Source organism: Dama dama, chromosome 18, assembly GCF_033118175.1.
Source record: "Dama dama isolate Ldn47 chromosome 18, ASM3311817v1, whole genome shotgun sequence".
NCBI lineage: Eukaryota > Metazoa > Chordata > Mammalia > Artiodactyla > Cervidae > Dama > Dama dama.
The window spans coordinates 90,559,252-90,579,826 of record NC_083698.1 but is presented as its reverse complement, the minus strand read 5'-3'; the positions used below and the strand labels follow the sequence as shown (position 1 = coordinate 90,579,826).

Genomic DNA, 20,575 nt, shown 5'->3' with positions numbered 1-20,575 from the left:
GTCACCCATCTAGAGCCAGACATCCAGGAGTGTGAAGTCAAGTGGGTCTTAGGAGACATTACTATGAAAAAACTAGTGGAGGTGATGGAATTCCAGCTGAGCTATTTCAAATCCTAAAAGGTGATGCTGTTAAAGTGCTGCATTCAATATATCAGCAAATTTCGAAAAGTCAGCAGGGGCCACGGGACTGGAAAAGGTCAGTTTTCATTCCAATCCCAAAGAAAGGCAATGCCATAGATGTTCAAACTACCATACAATTGCATTCATTTCACATGCTAGTGAGGTAATGCTCAAAACCCTTCAAGCTAGGCTTAACAGTACCTAAACTGAGAACTCCATATGTACAAGCTAGATTCAGAAAAGGCAGAGGAACCAGAGATCAAGCTGTCAACATTGGCTGGATCATGCAGAGAGCTAAGTAATTCTAGTAAAACATCTACTTCTGCTTCACTGACTATGCTAAAGTCCTTGATTGTGTGGATCACAACAAACTGTGGAAAATTCTTAAAGAGATGGGAGTACCAGACCACCTTACCTTTCTCCTGAAAAACCTGTATGCAGGTCAAGAAGCAACAGTTAGAACTGGACATGGAACAATGGACTGGTTTCGAATTGGGAAAGGACTATGTCAAGGCTGTATACTGTCACCTTGCTTACTTAACTTATATGCAGAGTACATCATGTGAAATGCCAGGCTGGATGAATCATAAGCTGGAATCAAGACTTCCAGGAGAAATATCAATAACCTCAGATATGCAGATGATACAACTCTGATGGCAGAGAGTGAAGAGGAAGTAAAAATCCTCTTGATGAAGGTGAAACAGTACAATGAAAAGGTTGGCTTAAAACTCAACATTCAAAAAAGGAAGATTACAGCATCCAGTCCAATGATTTCATGACAAACAGAAGGGGGAAAAGTGGAAGCAGAGACAGATTTTATTTTCTTGTGCTCCAAAATCACCACAAACAGTGACTGCAGCCATGAAATTAAAAGATGTTTCCTCCTTGGAAGAAAAGCTATGACAAACCTAGGCAGCATATTAAAAAGCAGAGACATTATTTTGCCAACAACGGTCCATAGTCAAAGCTATGGTTTTTACAGTAGTCATGTATGGATGTGAGAGCTGGACCATAAAGAAGACTAAGAGCCGAAGAATTGATGCATTCAAATCGTGGTGCTGAAGAAGACTCCTGAGCGTCCCTTGAACAGCAAGGAGACAAACCAGTAAGTCCTAAAGGAAACCAACCCTGAATTTTCTTCATTGGAAGGACTGATTCTGAAGCTGAAGCTCCAATACTCTGGCCATCTGATGCAAAATGCCAACTCACTGGGAAAGACCCTGATGCTGGCAAAGATGGAAGGTGGGAGGAGAAGAGTGTGGCAGAGGATGAGATGGTTGGATGGCATCACCAACTCAATGGACATCGGTTTGAGCAAACTCTGGGAGAAAGTGTGCTGTAGTCCATGGGGATGCAATCAGTCGGACACAACTTAGCGACTGAACAACAACAACAATGACAAAGATTAAACTCTCAATTTCTGGACCTCATAAACAAAGAAGTGTCAAAAGATTCAGTAAGTATTTAAAACAGCTGCTAACAAATAATGTTATTTATAGTCCCTATTTCCCATCAGATATTAGGAATAAACAGTTACAGTATCTAAAGGCAAAATGATGGAAAACATTGAGCAAAAATATCTGGGGACCAAGTGTTAGGACAGTATGTTAACATAACCAAGAAGATTTCAGAAGCCTACAAAAATGTAAGTCTATTCCATAAGAACCAAACACAAAAAGATTTCTGCTTTTGGTTATGACAGAATAGCCCACAGCAGACCAACATTACCTTTTATAACCAAAAAAGCTGTATAAAATAGAAACAAAGTTCTTAAGGTATCAGAGACTTCCTGAGGTAGTTAGGATTTGATATAACAAAGAACTTGTTAAAAGGAGACCCAGATTCTGTGCAGCTTTCCCTCTCAGGGCATTCCAGCTATTTCTTTAATGGCACAGAACAGGGACTGAGGGACTTCCTGGGTGGTTCAGTTGCTAAGACTCCAAGCTCCGAATGCAGGGGACCCGAGTTCAATCCCTGGCCAAGGAACTAAATCGCACAGGCCACAACTAAAAATTCCATGTGCCACAACTAAGACCCAGTACAGCCAAATAAACAATAAATTTAAAAAAATTTTTTAAAGATAAGGAGCTGAGAAGCCAAGAAAGGACAGCTACTAAAGGGCAGAAAAGTCAGCAGAGGTTTTGGCATTTTCAAGGAGCTAAGGGGACAAAACTTGGTACCTGGATCTTGCCATGACATGCCAGACTTGAGGGATTAAGATCCTATAGAAAAGGAAGGTACAAAAGAACAAACCTGACAATGTGTACTGATTTTCCTCTTAAAGCATTTGTCGATTCCAAAAACAAAAAAAAGCAAAAAGCTAAAAAGCCAGCAGAAAACAATTGAAAGCAAGGAGCTCCTACTTTTAGGAGTCTCATGCTGTTGGGATTGCAAAAGCAGAAGAAGCCCAAGAAACACCCAATGTCTCAGCTGTTCCCTGGAGGGCTACCAAAGTTGTACAAGCTAGATGTTTACAAAATCTGAACCCAGCCTCAAGTCAGCTCAATTCCAAACTGTTGAAGTGATCTGCCTCTATTTTATCTGCCAGCCAGAAGATGACTGAACCCTCTCTAGAGAAATGCTAGAACAGTATAGGCAACTAACTATAATTTCTAATTGCATCTAAAATTCTAAATATAGTGTCTGGTATTCAATCAAAAGTTACTCCCCAAAATAATGGTAATAACAACCACCAAGATGCTATGCCATGCCATGCCAAGTCACTTCAGTCATGTCCGACTCTGCAACCCCATGGGCAGCAGCTCACCAGGCTGCCCCGTCCACAGGATTCTCCAGGCAAAAATACTGGAGTAGGTCACCATTTCCTTCTCCAACCACCAAGATAAAAATGTGTGAAAAAAGACAATAGAAAGAGAGCTAAAAGTGATCCAGATAGTGGAGTTTTCAGACAGACTCTTAAGCAATTTGGCTGATGTCAAGAAAACAGACCACAATATGGAGATTTTCACCAGAGAATTAGAATCTATTTTTTAAAAGAGGGAAAATCAAATGAAAAGTCTAGCACTAAAAAAAAATAGCTGAAATCAAGAATAACATAAATGGGATCAAAAGCTGACAAGACACGCCATAACAGAGGACTAGTGAACTGGAACACAGGTAAGTAAAGCCTATCCAGAACGAGAAACAAGGAGAAAGAAAAAAAAAGATTAAAAAAACAGAAAAAAGTATAAAGGATATATGGAACAAGACAAAAGGTATAGTATGGATTTAACCAAAGTCAGAGAAGGAAGAAGGAAAAAAAGGGGGTAGAAAGAATATCTTTAAAAAGTAGTCTGGAAATTTTGTTCTGAACTAATGGGAGTCATACTATAAATTCAATAGGTATCAGAAACCCCAAACAGAATAAATACAAACAAAACCATTCTTAGGTGCTAATAGCTACATTTCTAAAATTAAAATCTATTGGAGGGAATTCTCTGGTGCTCAGTGGTGAAGAATCCGCCTGCCAATGCGGGGGACACGGATTCAATCCCTGGTCCGGGAAGATCCCACACACCATGGAGCAGCTGAGCCCATGAGCCACCGCTACTGAGCGTGTGCTACAGAGCGGAGGAGCCACAGCTACTGGAGCCTGCCTGCCCCGCAGCTGGTGCTCCACGAGAGAAGCCACTGAAGTGAGAAGCCCGTGCACCACAGCTACAGAGTAGATCCCACTTGCCGCAACTAAAGCAAAGCCCAAATAGCAACAAAAACCCAGCACAGCCAAAAACAAATAAATAAAATTATTTTTTTAATCTACTGGAAAATCTCTCATAATTCCAAAGATGACTTCTGAATAACTGAAATACAGCAAAGTTAGATCACCAGCAACAGCTGAAATGTATCTTATCAACATATAGAACATCCCTGGATCAGCCTTAAAAAAAAGTTAATGCAAATAACAGAGCTATTTGCCTATCTGCCAAAAAAAGAAAGAAAAAGTAAACATAATACTAAACCTCCTAGTATTTGATCAAGATAAAAAGTATTTCTACATAGAAGGAAACTGACAATGCTCAGAGAACATCTTAATAAAAATCACAAAGATCCAATCCTAGGAGTCAGCTCCACAGAGTCAATCTCCAGTCCATGATGCATCTCAAACTTTTCCTAATCCTGGTATCTTTATTTTCCTAAAGTTCTAAGATCACCAGATTGAAAATATCAGTCTTAGAACATTCAGTGAATAGTAAGCTTCCCAAGTCAGGCCAGTACCAATTTTAGTTTAGGGAAAGGGAAAAAAGGGAAGGAAAGAAAGAAAGAGAATGACAGTCCCCAGTCTTCAGGGGACTCCCAATAACTCCAAACTAGGGATTCACAACTCCTGGGTTTCAGAAGCCTACAGGATTGTAACAAATTCTCAAATTTATATGCACAGTAATCACTGTCTATATTCCAAACAAATAATAAATCTCACAAATGTGTTCTATTTTTCAAATGTATATGATTAATAAACTAAAAATCCATTTAAAAGCAAAAATAAAGAAGATGAGAGAGAAAAGAAATGACAAGGAGCAATGTCACCTTTGAATTATGTAACCACTCTCTAGACATCTCTAAGGACCTATCTGACCAAAACCACATTCTTAACCCCAGATTACTAAGGATAATACCAAAGTAAACCCAGGGTACATAGAAACAGAGTTTCCTACACAAACAGCAGAAAAATAATCTGATATCTTTAATCCAACAATTCAACATCTCAGAACTCTTCATAAATGAATTCAAGATTTGTTTCTGTAAGGCAAAATGCCTCATTACTCCTAATGGCCAAAGAACAATAAAAACAAAACAAACTCAGGGAGCCTAAATATTCCAAAATAGGGGGTCAATGAAATAAAATGCCATAAAATTATAGGCATTATAATATATCCATAACAAATGATAATACAGAATATTTAGTAACATGAGGAAATATTTATCACATATTAAGAAGGAAAAAGAATACAGAACAGCAACAGAGGGACAATATCAAACTGGAAAATAGATACAGACATAACGGAATATCTGGAATGATATGTATATATCACAGGGTGATTAGCTATCTCTGGGTGGTGGGATTGAGAATAATTTAAATTTTGTTTCTATGAGTCTATTTTGCAAATATTCCTCCCATAACTCAGGGTGGGTGTTTTTTGGCAATTAGAAAAATATATTCATTTTTAAATGTAAAATTTTTAAATAGTTGAAATAGGTTCATCTCTCTTTTAAAATGCAAATCAGTGTTTTTTATTACTTATTACTTTGTTTACTTATTCTTGGCTGCGCTGAGTCTCTGTTGCTGTGTGAGCTTTTCCCTAGTTGAGGTGAGCAGGGACAAGGCTCTCGGTGTGGCTTCTTACTGCGGTGGCTTCTCTTGCTGTGGAACACAAGCTCTAGCGTGTGCGGGCTTCAGCAGTGGCGGCACACGGGCTCGGTAGCGGCAGCAGGAGGCCTCGACAGTTGTGGCTCCCACGATCTAGAGCACAACTCACTACTTGTGGCACACAGGCTTAGTTGCTCCCCAGTATGTGGGGTTTTCCTGGATCAGAAATCAAACCTGTGTCCGACTCGTTACCACAGAACCACCCGGGAAGCCCTAAGATAGGTTCATCTCTTATCCTACATACAGTTTTAAATAATGTTTGATTTTAATACAAAAGACTAACAGACAAAAAAAGATTAACATTTCAAAATGTATCCAATTTTACTACCTAAACTAATGAAGTCTTTCACTATACGTAAACAGGAGAAAGATCATCCCATATCAATAAAATTACTTAATATGTACACATACTTTCAAAGGTCCTCCCAATTTTTATATTAATACATTATAACTTAAATGTCAAGATAACATAGTATATCTAAATATCTTTCCCTCTCTCCATTCTAACCTTATAGCACTTTTTAATCTGTATTCCCAATTAGGAACATACTACAGCCATGTATAACACTGAAGCAGCTTTGATAACAGAAGTCAGGAAGTCCAAGATCAGAGTCATATCTCCTACCCTTTCAACTCTTAAAAGTGGACAATTTATATTACCTCTCTGAACCCCAGTTTCCCTAGCTGTAAAAGAGAATGATAATATTTATCATAGAGTTTTTCTGAAGATGAAATCAAGGAAACATCTTAAGTCCTAAACATAGTGTCTGACCATTAGGAGGTACTCAGGGGGGTGGTTACTAGAGGCACATGCAAGAGTTTTTAAATCTGAGAACTTGCCAAGCCTCCAGAAAACTCCGACCTTGGGCAAGTTACTTGATCTATATGGACCTCGGTTTCTGCATAGGCAAAATAGATACAATACCTATCCACCAGGTTTGCAGTTAAGGATCTGGTAAAATTATATACAAAAATCATCTTGCACACAGTAGGTGCTCCATAAATTGTAGTATCACTATTAACAAGAACAATACACATCTGAGTATAGAGATCAGCAGTTTATAAAGTATTTTTACATATAAGAGTGCATCTAGAGGAGCCAAGATGGCGGAGGAGTAGGAAGGCAGACCACTTTCTCTCCTACAAATTCATCAAAAGAATAACTGAACGCAGAGCAAACTTCGCAAAACAACTTCTGATCGCTAGCTGAGGTCATCAGGCGCCCAGAAAAGCAGCCCATTGTCTTCAAAAGGAGGTAGGACAAAATATAAAAGATAAAAAGTGAGACAAAAGAGCTAAGGACGGAGATCCGTCTCGGGAAGGGAGTCTTAGGCGGCATTGCTTGGAGTAGGGTCCGGGCCTGGGTGCCCTGAGGACAATCGGAGGGAGCTTCTGTGAGTTGCCAACTTGAACTGTGGGAGACCAAAAGAGAGAGAGAAAATTAACCGGCCCGAACACACTGCCGGCCGTTCGCAGAACAAAGAGACCGAGAAAGTCCAGAGAAGAGCTCGCAGGCTGCGGACCGGCCCAGCCCCGCTGGAGGCAGGAGGCAGCGGGGAGGGGAAGGTCGCGGCGAGACACAGGGCGCAGGCACCCGACCGGCGCGGGCGGGGACTGGGGCTGGGGACGCGGAGGGCAGAAGGCGCGCGCACCCGACTGGCGCCAGCGGAAACTGAGACTGGGTCCGCGGAAGGGAGTGGGCACGCCACACCTGGGGAGAGTGCGCCCATCAAGCCCCTGGCTGCCTGGACCGCTCCGACGGGGAAGGCACAGAGAGCAGGCGCAGCTTTTCCTTCCACGCTTTTGTGGAACACCCAAGCGCTGGAACCTCGCGCAGCGCGGGGCGCGCTCCATAGAGAACAGCCGGGAGCCTGAGCAGCGCAGACCGAGAAAGCAGCGCCAGCCCCTCCTGGCGGCGCCAGCCCATCCCCGCCCCGCAGTGCCAGCCCCTCCCCCAGAGCGACGGAACTAGCTACCTAAATAAGAGTCCACCTCCGCCCGCCTGTGTCAGGGCGGAAATGAGGCTCTGAAGAGACAGGCAAACAGAAGCCAAATAGACAAAGGGAACCGCTTCAGAAGGGACTGATGCAACAGATTAAAATCCCTGTAGAAAACACCGACTACACCGGAAGGGGCCTGTAGATATCGAGAAGTGTAAGCTGGAACGAGGAGCTATCTGAAACTGAGCCGAACCCACACTGACCGCAACAGCTCCAGAGAAATTCCTAGGTATATTTTTACTTTTTTTTTTTTTCTCTTTTATTTTCCTTTAAAATTCCCTATTACTCCCCCATTACTCCTTAACTTTCATTTTCATAAATTTTTACGATTTTTTTAATTAGGGGGAAAAAAAATTTTTTTTTTCTTTTTCTTTTTTTCTTCTTTTTTTTCCTTTCCTTTTTCTCTTCTATTTTCTATTTTTCTTTTTCTCTTATTTCTTTTAAAGTCCTCTAGTACTCCTCTACTACTTCTTAATTTTCATTTTCAATACACTATAACCTTACAAAAAAAAGGGAAGAGAAGCCCTATTTTTAAACCGAAGATTATTCTCTCCCAATCTTGACTCTCCGTTTTCTACCTCAGAACACCTCTATTTCTTCCTTTCCCCTTCTCTTCCCAATCCAATTCTGTGAATCTTTGTAGGTGACTGGGCTACGGAGAACACTCTGGGAACAGACAGCTGCATAGATCTGTCTCTCTCCTCTTGAGTCCCCCTTTTTCTCCTCCTTCTCACCTCTATCTCCCTCCTCCCTCTCCTCTTCTTCATGTAACGCTGTGAACCTCTCTGGGTGTCCCTAACGGGGGGAGAATCTTTTCTCCATTAACCTAGAAGTTTTATTATCAGTGCTGTATAGTTGGAGAAGTCCTGAGACTACAGGAAAAATAAAACTGAAATCCAGAGGCAGGAGACTTAAGCCCAAAACCTGAGAACACCAGAAAACTCCTGACTACATGGAACTTTAAGTAATAAGTGACCATCCAAAAGCCTCCATACCTACACTGAAACCAACCACCACCCAAGAGCCAATAAGTTTTAGAGCAAGACATACCACGCAAATTCTCCAGCAACGCAGGAACATAGCCCTAAACGTCAACATACAGGCTGCCCAAGGTCACACCTAACACATAGACCCATCTCAAAACTCATTACTGGGCACTCCATTGCTCTCCAAAGAGAAGAAATCAAGTTCCACACACCAGAACACTGACGCAAGCTTCCCTAACCAGGAAACCTTGACAAGCCAATCGTCTAACCCCACCCACTGGGTAAATCCTCCACAATAAAAAGGAACCACAGACCTCCAGAATACAGAAAGCCCACTCCAGACACAGCAATCTAAACAAGATGAAAAGGCAAAGAAATACCCAACAGGTAAAGGAACATGAAAAATGCCCACCAAGTCAAGAGTGCATCTAATTCTAAGAATTAACCATCATTTAAACAGATGCATTTCTCTTAATTCCCAGAGTAGCTGTAAACTTTAGAAAAAGGTAAAACACAAGCAAACTTTTTAAGCACACTGAAAAATCAAAGGCTACTTCATTAGTTTCAAAATAAAATTGTTATCTATAATACAATCTGCTTTAACATTTTTCAAGTCCAAATAAAACTAAAAGGGCTAGAAGAAAAATGTTCTTTACTCCCTTTGAAAGAAACAATTTAAGTCTTTAGAAAAAAAAATCTAAGATCTGAATTTTCCTTTTTTTTATGACTTCACATTATCTTTCAGAACAACTAAAATGTAAGTGCCTTTAATATAAGAACTCTTTCAAATCTTCTCCTCCTTGGTGCAGAAGCAGAACAGCTCCAAAGTTAAGACCAAGTCTGACTGCCTGAGTTCAAATCCTGATTCTGTACAGGAGTTAAAACTTGACCTGAGGCAAATTTTAACGTCTCCATATCTGTTGCTTCAGTTGAAAATGAAGATTTCTCACATAACTGTTGTGAGGATTAAATGAGTTAATACACTTATTTGTTCATAAGACAGCCTAGCAAATGGAAGGCCCATTATTGTTACTACCTTATTGTTGTTACTACCTTATTATTACCCCCTCAAGACGCTTTGATCAGTGACTTATAATCAATAAATATTGGCTACTCTGTAGACAATTTCATTGCTAGTCGCTCAATCATGTCCAACTCTTTGCAACCCCATGGACTGTAATCCACCAGGCTCCTCTGTCCATGGAATTCTCCTGGCAAGAATACTAGAGCGGGTAGCCATGCCCTTTTCCAGGGGATTATTCCCTGTTGGCTCAGATGGTAAAGAATCCACTTGCAATGCAAGAGATCTGGGTTGGACCCCTGGGTTGGGACGATCCCCTGCAGAAGGGAATGGCTACCAACTCCAGTATTCTTGCCTGGAGAAGTCCATGGACAGAGGAGCCCAGCGGGCTATAGTCCATGGAGTTGAAAAGAGTCAGACAGGACTGAGTGAACATTTTCACTTTTTTTCAGGCAATTTCAACAAAAGGCTTTACTTAAAATTAGACTTTAACATGTCTGTCACTGCCAGTAAAGGTACAGCAATTGCTGTTAAGACTTTAGGGCCAAAGTAAGTAAAGTCAATCCCTTTCTTAAGCTTCCTATCATACAAAGCTACAACTTAGCCTCAGTTGCTAATAGAAGTCCAGAGTCATCCTTATTTGCAATTAGAAATTCAGGTATGGCATACACCAATCCAGCAGACATGAAACTCTCAAACCCAAGATCCATAATACTCAACTCCTTTGAAGAAAAAGTTCAGATTACTCCCCTATTATAATAGTTTAGTGCTTTAAAATAAAAACTATACTGCATAAGTCAGCAAAATATCATAAAGACTAAAAACACAATAAATGAAATTGTTTGAATATTAAATATGTACTAAATACTAGTTTATGAATATATCTGAGAAAATTGCAATAGATTTCTCCTATTACAAATGGCTGTCTCTTAACTCCAAACTTAGTATGCTGTCCACTTCACATCTGGGGCCAGGATAATGAGACAAAGTCAAAGTAAAGCTGCCATCCCACTAAATCATTGCCTGCTTGAAACATACGCTTCCCTTTTTATTCCTAACTCAGATAAGACTTATGATACCCAAGTCTCACCCTATGAACAGAAATTTAAGGAGTGAAATCCTAGAAGCAGTCTAACTTGAGACCAGGAAAATGTTCCCGGAGTTATTAGATCAAACAATGCCAAACCAGTTCCCAACTCTATGTGATTCTAACTTGGGTACAGAAAAATGACGATTACCTTCAGACTCAACAATTTGGTAAGCCCTGAAAAACAGAAGTCAAGTACAGAGAGGCACATTTCGACTCCAGCTGAGGGCTGGAATGTTTACCTGGTTCACTCTCACATTAAAAGTTGGATGTCATTATCAATCAGGGACACAGTCACACAGCAACCATCAACAGGACACAGGCCACATCAGGCCACAGGTCACTTGGCCTCCTTCACTGAACCACATCCTACTAAAGGCCTGACTGCCAACCCTTGACCTGGAGAACACGACAACGGGCTGGCAATCGAGAGAGTTAGATTCTTGCAGTTATAGATCCATTTTTAGATTTTTGACTTATTTGACTAGAGAAATCACATTTGAGAAAGCGTGAAGAACTTTTGAAATACAGGTGGCAAACTTTTTAAGTTATGCTTCACATATCTAGTCACTTTATTTGTTCAGTAACATAAAAACATATGATTTGTAACTTGTTTTGCTCATAAAGTCATTTCTGGACTTGTAAAATGATGGTCCAGGGGGACAACCAGCACTTTTCTTCAGGGTCTGCACAGATCTTAAAACTTCACTAAGCTCGTTTCTCTATCAGTATGTATTGATAAAACTGGAGTTCGATTTGCTCCTTCTCTCCAAGATGAGCTAAAGCTAAGTAAATACTGAACCAAAGTACTGTCAGCATTTCAGAAGCAATCTGCTACAGAAAAACACACGGTTTTTCCGCAATTCTTTTTAACATCTAAGTTGTAGATTCAGACCGAGCGAGTGTTGAAAGTCAGATTCATTAAAGTCAGACTTTTTTGTCTCTATTTGAGCTTCTGGGCTGGGAAATTGGTCTGTGTCTACATAAATCTAAACTCTGAGCCATCATATAATGGAACTCTTCTGTAATGTCTCTCCTGCCCACTCTCTTTTTCAGAACTACCAGCCGGAAAAGGTACCCTCTGCAAATCCTACAACGTATGCCCACTTGCAAAGACTTCACAACTTTTCGGCCGCCTGTGACTTTTACCACTCTTCTGGAGCTAATCGCTTTTAATGACCACCGCCCCCCTCCCCCAGGAAGAATCACTCTTCTCCGCGTTACACTTCGTCCCCTCAGCAACCGACTGAACCTTCCCCCGGGTCTCCGGCGCCCTCGGACGCCCTTACACGTCTTCACCAGTTTGTCCGCGGTCCCGAGGCTGAGAGCCCAGACTCCTGCCTCACGTCCCTGAGCCGCCCGCCCCCAAGCCCTTCTCAACTCCCAAACACGGTCGCAGCATCACCTGGCTCCCGCTATCCTACGCGTCCCGGCGCCGCCACACACCTCGCCCCGTTCACCCCGACCTTGCTTTCCGAATCCTAACCCCTCCCCGAGGCGGGGGCGGGCAAGGGCTCTCGGCGGCTGCACTGAGACTCCGGAGGCCGCGCGTCCCCCTCACCAGGCCCCGCCTGGGCCTCTCGGCACGGTTGCCCTCCACGGCCCCTCTGCCCGAGCCGTGCTTACGCCGAAGAGTAGGGCAGCACGAGCCCAGGACTCGGCACTTACTCCGGAAGGTAGGTGGAGGAGAAGGAGCTCCACTTGTGTAGCGCGTAGGGCAGAAGCCGGCACTCGGGCGCCGCAGCAACAGACCCGCCAGCCGCCATCTTGTCAGCACCGAAGCGGCCGCCACCGACCGCCCGCCTAGCCGAGAGGAGGGAAGGGGCGTGGCCTGCACTTAAAGGGGCCGCGGCCCGCCTGGGTGGTCAGCTCTCCGGGTCTCAAGTCGTGAGCGCTGCGTGAAGCAGTGAAACGCACGAGGGTCGGCTACTCACTCTGGGGGTCTCCGCCGGTGAACCCTCCTGAATGACTGACTGGCGGAAACTGGCACTGGAGGGTGAGCACCTGAGGGGCTCTCCAGTGGGGCTTGTAAAGGAATGGCTTAAATGACTTTCCTTGAAAGCTGAGGTAAGGGAAAGGCCAAAAATATTATGAAAAGAAATAAATTGTAGTTATCGGCCAAGATGGGAAAATGAGAAGAACTTGGAGAAGGGACCGCCCGTGAGACTGGAAACCACGGCTCACTGCAGTTTCTAAATTCTTTAAGGAAACACACTGAAGGAAAAGAGTGGCATAGCTAACGGCCCTTCCTTCTGGAGTTGTCCTGGTTTTAAATGTCTTGTCGCCTGTTCCACGCAGTCACATGGAGACAGGAAGAGGAAAGGCTCGGGTGTCCTGTCACCCTGCTGTTTTCAGTGTGTGAAGCCCTTGGTGGTAAGCATCTGTTGGGAGCCCGCTCAGACCCGTCTTGCGCAATCCACTTGCTCAGTAATGACAACCACCCAGAGACCAGAAAAACCCTGAAGGAGTCGGGAAGCTGGGTGTCGTCATTCTTCCAGCTGGTAAGTCTGCCTACTTTAAGCTGACAGATACTTATTTAGCCCCAAAATTCTGAAAGAGCAAGAGACAGAGAGTTTCAAGAAGATGACCACAGAGGGAACAACAGCCTATGTGCTTGAAATTCCATATGGTCATCGTGTGTGTGTGCTTAGTCGCTCAGTCGTGTCCGACTCTTTGCGACCCCATGGACTGTAGCCCGCCAGGCTCCTCTGTCCATGGGATTCTTCAGGCAGGAATACGGGGGTGGGATGCCATGCCCTCCTCCAGCAGAATCTTCCCAACCCAGGGATCGAACCTAGGTCTCCCACATTGCAGGCAGATTCTTTAGCGTCTGAGCCACCAGGCAAGCCCATGGGCATCACACTGGCTTATCAAAAACGGAACATTTGAATCGAACTATCTAGCAGCTTTAGGTCATGTTCCCATCAAATACTTGTTGGTTAGCGTTGGGCATATCTATTCCTTGTCTAAGACGTTCTACTCCTGCTGCACAGCATCTTCCTCTCCACCTGACCTGACTGATGGAAAAACTCAAGCAAAGCATTTTTTTTTTTTTTTAGTGAATGACCGAGTTGAAACACCTTGGTACTCTCATTGTATTCTTTTCCCATTATAATCCTTAATCACCCAAAGTGATTAAGTACTCGAGTGGGTTGCCATTTCCTTTTCCAATCTGCCCAAACTTCCTCAAATCCTTTCCTGACTTCCAGCTTCCAAAGGGGAGAACTTGGTAGTGGCCTCCACTAGTATCTCAGATGGAGAATGCCAAATAGAAGTATGTTAACCTTTAAAAAATCATATGTGTTCTGTGTGTTGCACCATGTTAGAAAAGTATTTGGTTCTTGACATAATGGTATAATCCCAGAAATGAAATTGGGACTACAGAGACAGTGGTAGAGGCCAGAGAAGGTAAATTAGTTCCAAAGATGATTAGTAGTTATTTGGGCAGGGGCAGAGTGGGGAGATACTTTTAAGAGGAAAAGGTTAAGATAAAGGTTAAGATAGTAACTCAGTTCAATTAGTTTGGGATTCGGAATTTGCTAATTACACCTCTTACCCTAAGGTAAATCAAGTCCTTGTCTTTTTCTAGACATAGAGTTATGGTCCTTGAGTGATCTTTTTTAAAAACACATGTAAGTCAATTCTTAAGAAGACTCTTTTCAGTGACTTTCTATTCTCTTTGGGTAAACACTGAAAGTCCTTAGCATAGGCCTTTCATATCCTGCTTTGATTACTTGTCTAGTCTTCCCTCTCCTTTCTCCTTTGCACTCCTTACTCCAGCCACACTAAACTAACACACTGACTGAATTGGCTCCTATAATTCTGTGCTCTCTCTGGTCTCCAGGGCTTAGTCTAAGCCAAGCCAAGAATACTCTCCCCCTTTTCTTCATCTTGCTAACTTCTGCTTGTTTTCCAGGTTATTTCATTCTGGAAAATCAGTCGTCATCACCTGTTTTGGGGTTAGGTGCCTTTTTTTTTTTTTACATTTCCCTTGTCACCTTGAGCTTCCTTCCTTATTGTATTTCTTCTTTATTTCTCATTGTCTCCTCCTAAACTATAACTCCCTTGAAGGTAGGATTCATGCATATTTTGTTCATAGATGTATCCTTAATCCTGTTAGTCTTATGTATAGTGGGTGTTCAATAAATATTTATTGAAGAATGAATTAATTGTGCTAAAGGAGTACTTAGATTGCAAAGGCATAAGAATGCCAGGGACTTCTCAAACTACAAAAATGTATCCCTGAGGTATGATAGCCTCAGAGAATGTAAAGACCCAGGATAGCACGGCTTTCCTGCACCACAGATTTTACAAATGGTAGAATAACTTAAAGCATTCATATGTTAACAAAAATACAGATAGGGATGTTATATTCTGAACCCCATATTCATATAAATGTTAAGATGAAATAGAAGACTAAAGAAATTTCAAAATCTACAGAAGTCAGCCATAGTTCAGATCTCCTAAGGGTACCTATTTATCTCCTCTGCCTTTGGAGAATTGCCTTAGTTGATGGGTTTTATTTTAAGGATACTGGGGAGGGCCTGGAAACTGTAGGCAGCCATTCTAGTTCCCCACACTCAAAGATTAGTATATATTGATGACCTCATGGAAAACTGGACAATGGATAATCATTTTTCAGGGATCAACAGCTCTAGTAATCCAGTTATCTTGTCATCTCCTAACAGAAATCATCCTTTACTCCCTGATAATGTCTCAACATGTTTCTCATAGCAAATACTGCTCAAAGAGAGTAACTGATTATATTTGGCTTATCACCATTCACTGTCTTTTCCCGCAAAAAAGAAAAAGATTTATTGAGAGGCTGTGATACGCCAGGCCCTGTCCTAGAGGCTAGGGAGGCAGGGATAAACAGACAAACCAGATAAGGACCCTGCTTTCATGAAGCTTACATCCTGACAGGCCAACATATAATAAATGTAGTAAACAAGTCAACTAGACTAATTTTATTCTGCACCTTTTCAGTGCTAATAAAAGACTACAATGGAGTAATATTTAGATCAGATGGGAAACTGTCTCTGAGAAGGTCATGTTTGTGCTAATACCTGTGCAGTGCAAAAATGCCACCCATGCAAAGGCTGATAAAAACATTCTGGGAAGAGAGAATAAGCAAGTTCTTTGGGCCTGAGAGGGAAAGGTATTGTTGAAGAAGAAAGTGTGGTGGGAGCATAGTGATGGAGAGGGAGACTAGAATCAGAACACATGGGGCCCTAATAAGTCGTGGTAAGAAGTCATGACATGGAAATGTGAAGGGGAGACCTGTGTGAGGATTCAAGCCAAGGAGGAGCGTGATCCACTCCACATTTTGTACTGATCACTCTGCAAAACAGAAAATGGGATGGAAAGAGGCAAGAGTTGGAGGAAGGAGACTTGACAAGAGGTTAAGCCAAGGCAAGAAGTGATGGTGGCTTGCACTAACAGAGGAAGTAGAGAGAAGTGGTTGAATTGGCCTGTATTTTGGGAGTAAAGCCAGCTAGACTTGCTGATGAGGGAGGGAAGGCAGGAAGAAATGAAAAGAATTGAGGATAATTCCTGGGTCTTATGTTTTTAGCACTGAATAACTAGTGATGCTTTGCCTGAAAGAGGAAGCTTTAGGGTTAGAACAGTTTTGAGGTAGAAGCAATCAAGAATTCTGATTTCAATGTACTATATAATGGATGCCTAATGGATATCCAAGTGGAATTGCCAAGCATCCAATGTGGGGATCTATATTGGTCAGTCTTATATCAGACCACCTCAAATAAGCACTTGACCTTCATATCTCACCAATCAGTGCAAGCTTAGGCACTGATTCCTGGGTCAATCAATTTTTCTCTAAATAGCAGAGTCAGTATAGCTCTGGGTATAGCATCTCTGGAAGGAAGAAACCATCTGTGGCAGCCTTCTGCAGAAGGGGATCAAGGGCTACAGAGTAGTGAGGGAAAGAAACCCAGAGTATACATCAAAAATCTTGTTTGCAGTCCCAGTTCAGCTGCTTTTCTAGCTATGAGACCTTGGGAAAGTCAACTTCTCTGCATCTCATTTTCCACTACTGCAAAGTGGCTGTAATAAAATCTGTCTACTTCACAGGGAGGGTTTGAAAATCAAGCAAAGGAAGAGGGCCTAGCTTGTTTGCTGTAAGTTCTCATTTTAATTTTCACAAAAACTCTGAGAGAGAAATAATGTTATTCTCTTTGTCACAAATAAGCAAAATAAGACTCAGAAAGGTTAAATAATTGTTTGTTATCTTTAGTTTGCCCTTCCAGATGTGTAGGAGGGAGGAGAGTAAGCTTGGGGTGTGCCTTCCCCTGACCTCTCTAACTGTAAGCACAGTGGGCCGATTGGTCCTTTCAACCAAAGGTCACAAGTCCTCCCAAGTGGCCTCTCTACACAGCTCTCTGGTACTGGGTTCCAGTAACCAACCCCTCCCTGTGCTCCCTGTGGTTTCCCAGTGTGTTCTCAGATCTTTATAAATAGTCCCTTTATTAAACCTTTCCAATTGCCCAATTTGAGAATGCCATCTGTTTCCAGCTGGGACCCTAACTGTTACAGTAACTTATCCAAGGAAATATAGCTAGTCAGTAACAGAGCCAGAATCTCTGTTTCAAAAAGCCCATCTTGTTTGATAACATCCCCATTCCTTTCAGGTGGGAAGAGACTTAGCAAACTGTAAAGTGCTATTCAAAGATAGTGTTGCTAGTGTTGAAAGTGTCAGTTGCTCAGTCGTATCTGACTCTTTGTAACCCCATGGCCTGTTGCCTGCCAGACTCCTCTGTCCATGGAATTCCCCAGGCCAGAATACTGGAGTGGGTAGCCATTCCCTTCTCCAGAGGATCTTCCCAACCCAGGGATCAAACCCAGGTCTCCAGCATTGCAGGCAAATTCTTTACCGTCTGAGCCACCAGGGAAGCCCAGTCAAAGATAAGATATGGTCAAATAATAAAGAGTTTAAAAGCAAAACAAATCCAGCTAACTTTATTTCTAGGCAAAGGAACATAACCAATTGACTCAGGGGGGAAAGGTGTTTTTTAATTTTTAGGAAGGGCTGTCATAAGGTGTTGTACTAATTAAAGATTCAAACAAATACTCTAAATAGGCTGGACTAAATCCACAACTTTGTATATATAATTGGTTAAAACAAGCCCCATACTTCATTGGTCAGGAAAAAAAGTCTTCAGATAGGCCCTTTAAGGGTCTTGCTTTAGCTTACCAGGATCATTCAAAGTTCATGGTTTCTTTAACAATCTCCAGCTGGTTAGGAGAGTTGAAGCACAACACAATACTCAGTGTGCTTGCTATGTGGTAGGCAAGCCCTGCTGTAAAAAGAAGAATTTCTCTTCACGATATTATGCAACAGATGAAGAAACTAATACCCAAGTATGTTCAGTGTGACATCTAAGGTCATTTTACAAGTGGACTGTTTGCAGATCCGAATCTATTAGAATCCAAGCACCTAATTCTCAGTCTCTTTTTCCCTAATATAATTAATGGAGGGGCTTCCCTGGTAGCTCAGTCAATAAAGAATCTGCCTGCAATATAGGAGACCCCAGTCTGATTCTTGGGTTGGGAAGATCCACTCAAGAAGGGATAGGCTACCCACTCCAGTATTCTTGGGCTTCCCTGGTGGCTCAACTGGTAAAGAATCCACTTGGAGACCTGGGTTCAATCCCTGGGTTGGGAAGATCCCCTGGAGAAGGGAACGGCTACACATTCCAGTATTCTGACCTGGAGAATTCCATGAACTATATAGTCCATGGGGTCACAAAGAGTCAGGCATGACTGAGTGACTTTCACTTACTCACTAATGAATGGAAACTTTTTAGGTCTACACCTACATTATTCTTTAAATCCTCTGTAACTAGCACACAGTAGATAACCCAAAAATATTCCTGAATTAAATCTCTTAGTTCCTCCTGAATTTCTACTCACTCATTGTCTTAGTCTAGGCTGCTATAACAAAAATACCATAGACTGGGTGGCTTCAACAACAAACATTTATTTCTCATGGTACTAGACACTGGGAAGTCCAAGATCAAGACACCAGTGGATTGGTCTCTGGAGAGGGCCTTCTTCCTGGTTTGTAGACAGCCAACTTCTTGCTTTCACTCCTGGCCCCCAAGATGTTTGTCCTCACAGACAAAATACATGCATTCCATCCCAACAGCCCCCCAAAATCTTAACTTATTCCAGCATCAACTCTAAAGTCCAGGAACTCATCTAAATCAAATGTGAGTGAGACATTCTGAGGCAAAATTTCTCTCCAGCTATGAACTTGTGCAACCAAAAGGACTAGAACAGACATTCCCATTCCAAAAGGGAGAGAGAAGCAAGAAGGGAAGGGTAATGAGTCCCAAGGAAGTCCAAAACCTAGCAAAGCAAACTCCATGATCTCTTAAATTTAGAGACCAATCCCTTGGGCTTAACACTGTACGTTCTGGACCCACCTGGAGTAGCCCTGCCCCAGGAGCTCTGCCAAACCAGAAACACACCCACCCAGGACTCTATCAAGGGTGGCCTTGTTCTCAAGACTTTTGTTGGAGACTGTATGGCCTGTTGAAACCAAGGTGATCCTGCCCCCTTCCCAACCCACATACCTTTTAAAAACTGTGATTTCTGAATTGCCTTCAGAGTCATTCTTGTCTTTTGTTGGGCGGGATGGGGGGTGGTGGGGGAGGAGACACTGTGTAGCTTGTTACAGGATCTTAGTTCCTCTATCAGGGACTGAACCCTGGCCCTTAGCTGTGAAAGTGCCATGTCCTAACCACTGGATCACCAGGGAAATCCTGAGTCTTCCCTTGTCTTAAAGAACAGCTTATGTTCCAACTAAATAGTACTATGGTCCCACTCCTGTAAAATCCAAGAAGTCCATCAGTCCTGCTTTCTTGTTTTTTTATGATATGAAAATGAGAAAGAACATGCTTCTCATTTTTTGTAACATGGACAGGCTGAGAATTTTCCAAGTCTTTAAGTTTTGGTTCCATTTTGCTTAAAAGTTCCATCATCAATTCATTTCTCTCTTCTTATATTTTGCTGTGCAAGTAATCAGGAGGAACCACGCAGCTCCTTCAACACTTTGCTTAGGAATTTTCTCAGGTGGATACCAAATTTCATAACCTGCCAATTCTTACCTTCCACAAAACACTAGAACCTGAACATAATTCAGCCAAGTATTGGGCACTTTGTAACAGGAATCCCCTTGCCTCTGATTTCCAATAACATGTTCCCCCTTTACTATCTGAAACCAAAACAGTCTTTACTATTCATATTTCTACCAACATTCTGTTCATGGTTATTTATATTCCCTAAGAAGATGGAGGCATTCTCTCCAGCTCTTCTCTTCTCTTTCCGAGCTGTCACCAGAATTGCCTCTAGGCGGACAGCTCAAAAATCTTCCAGCCTATGCCCATTATCCAATTCCAGAGCTGCTTCCATATTTTTAGGTATTTGTTACAGTGGCACCCCCACTTCTATTTACCACTTTTTCTCTTAGTCAACATAACAAAGGCTGCTATAACAAAATAACATTTACTGGGCATCTTAAACTACAGATGTTTATTTCTCACACTTGGAGGCTGGAAAGTCTAGGATCAATGTGCTAATAGATTCGGTGTCTGGTGAGAGCCCAGTTCCTAGCTTGCAGATGGTTGCCTCCTTGCTGTATCCTCACATGCCCAAAGGAGAAGAGCTCTCATGTCTTTATCCTCTTGTAAGGGCACTAATCCCATGAGGGGCTCTACCGTCATGATGGTGTCTAAAGTTAGTTACTTCAAAGGTCTTGTCTCCACCTAACAGCACATTGGGATTAGGGCTTCAACATATGAATTGTGGATGGGGGGTGCCCACAAACATTCAGTCCATAGCAATAATTTATGAGTATATTTTTTAAAAATAAAATGAGTTAGCCTAGGGACCATCTATAGATCAGAAGACTGAAAAGAATTAAAGGCATGGCAACTATCAATCAATTTCTGGTCAGTAAATTAAGAAAATCACCAT

The 20,575-nt window shown here is 42.3% G+C and overlaps 1 protein-coding gene across 2 annotated transcripts in view; it reads right to left on the bottom strand.

Annotated features, from left to right (window-relative positions):
• Nucleotides 1–20,575, bottom strand: part of MKLN1 (muskelin 1) — a 377,600-nt gene that overhangs the window by 200,501 nt on the left and 156,524 nt on the right. The window contains exon 1 of one of the 2 annotated variants that reach the window (XM_061165821.1): nt 12,248–12,401. The exons of the other annotated variant lie outside the window; for it this stretch is intronic. Within the exon in view, the coding sequence (XP_061021804.1) occupies nt 12,248–12,345 (98 nt within the window). The 5' untranslated portion in view covers nt 12,346–12,401. Of the gene's footprint in view, nt 1–12,247; nt 12,402–20,575 lie in introns of those variants that run through there. 2 annotated transcript variants of the gene reach the window in all.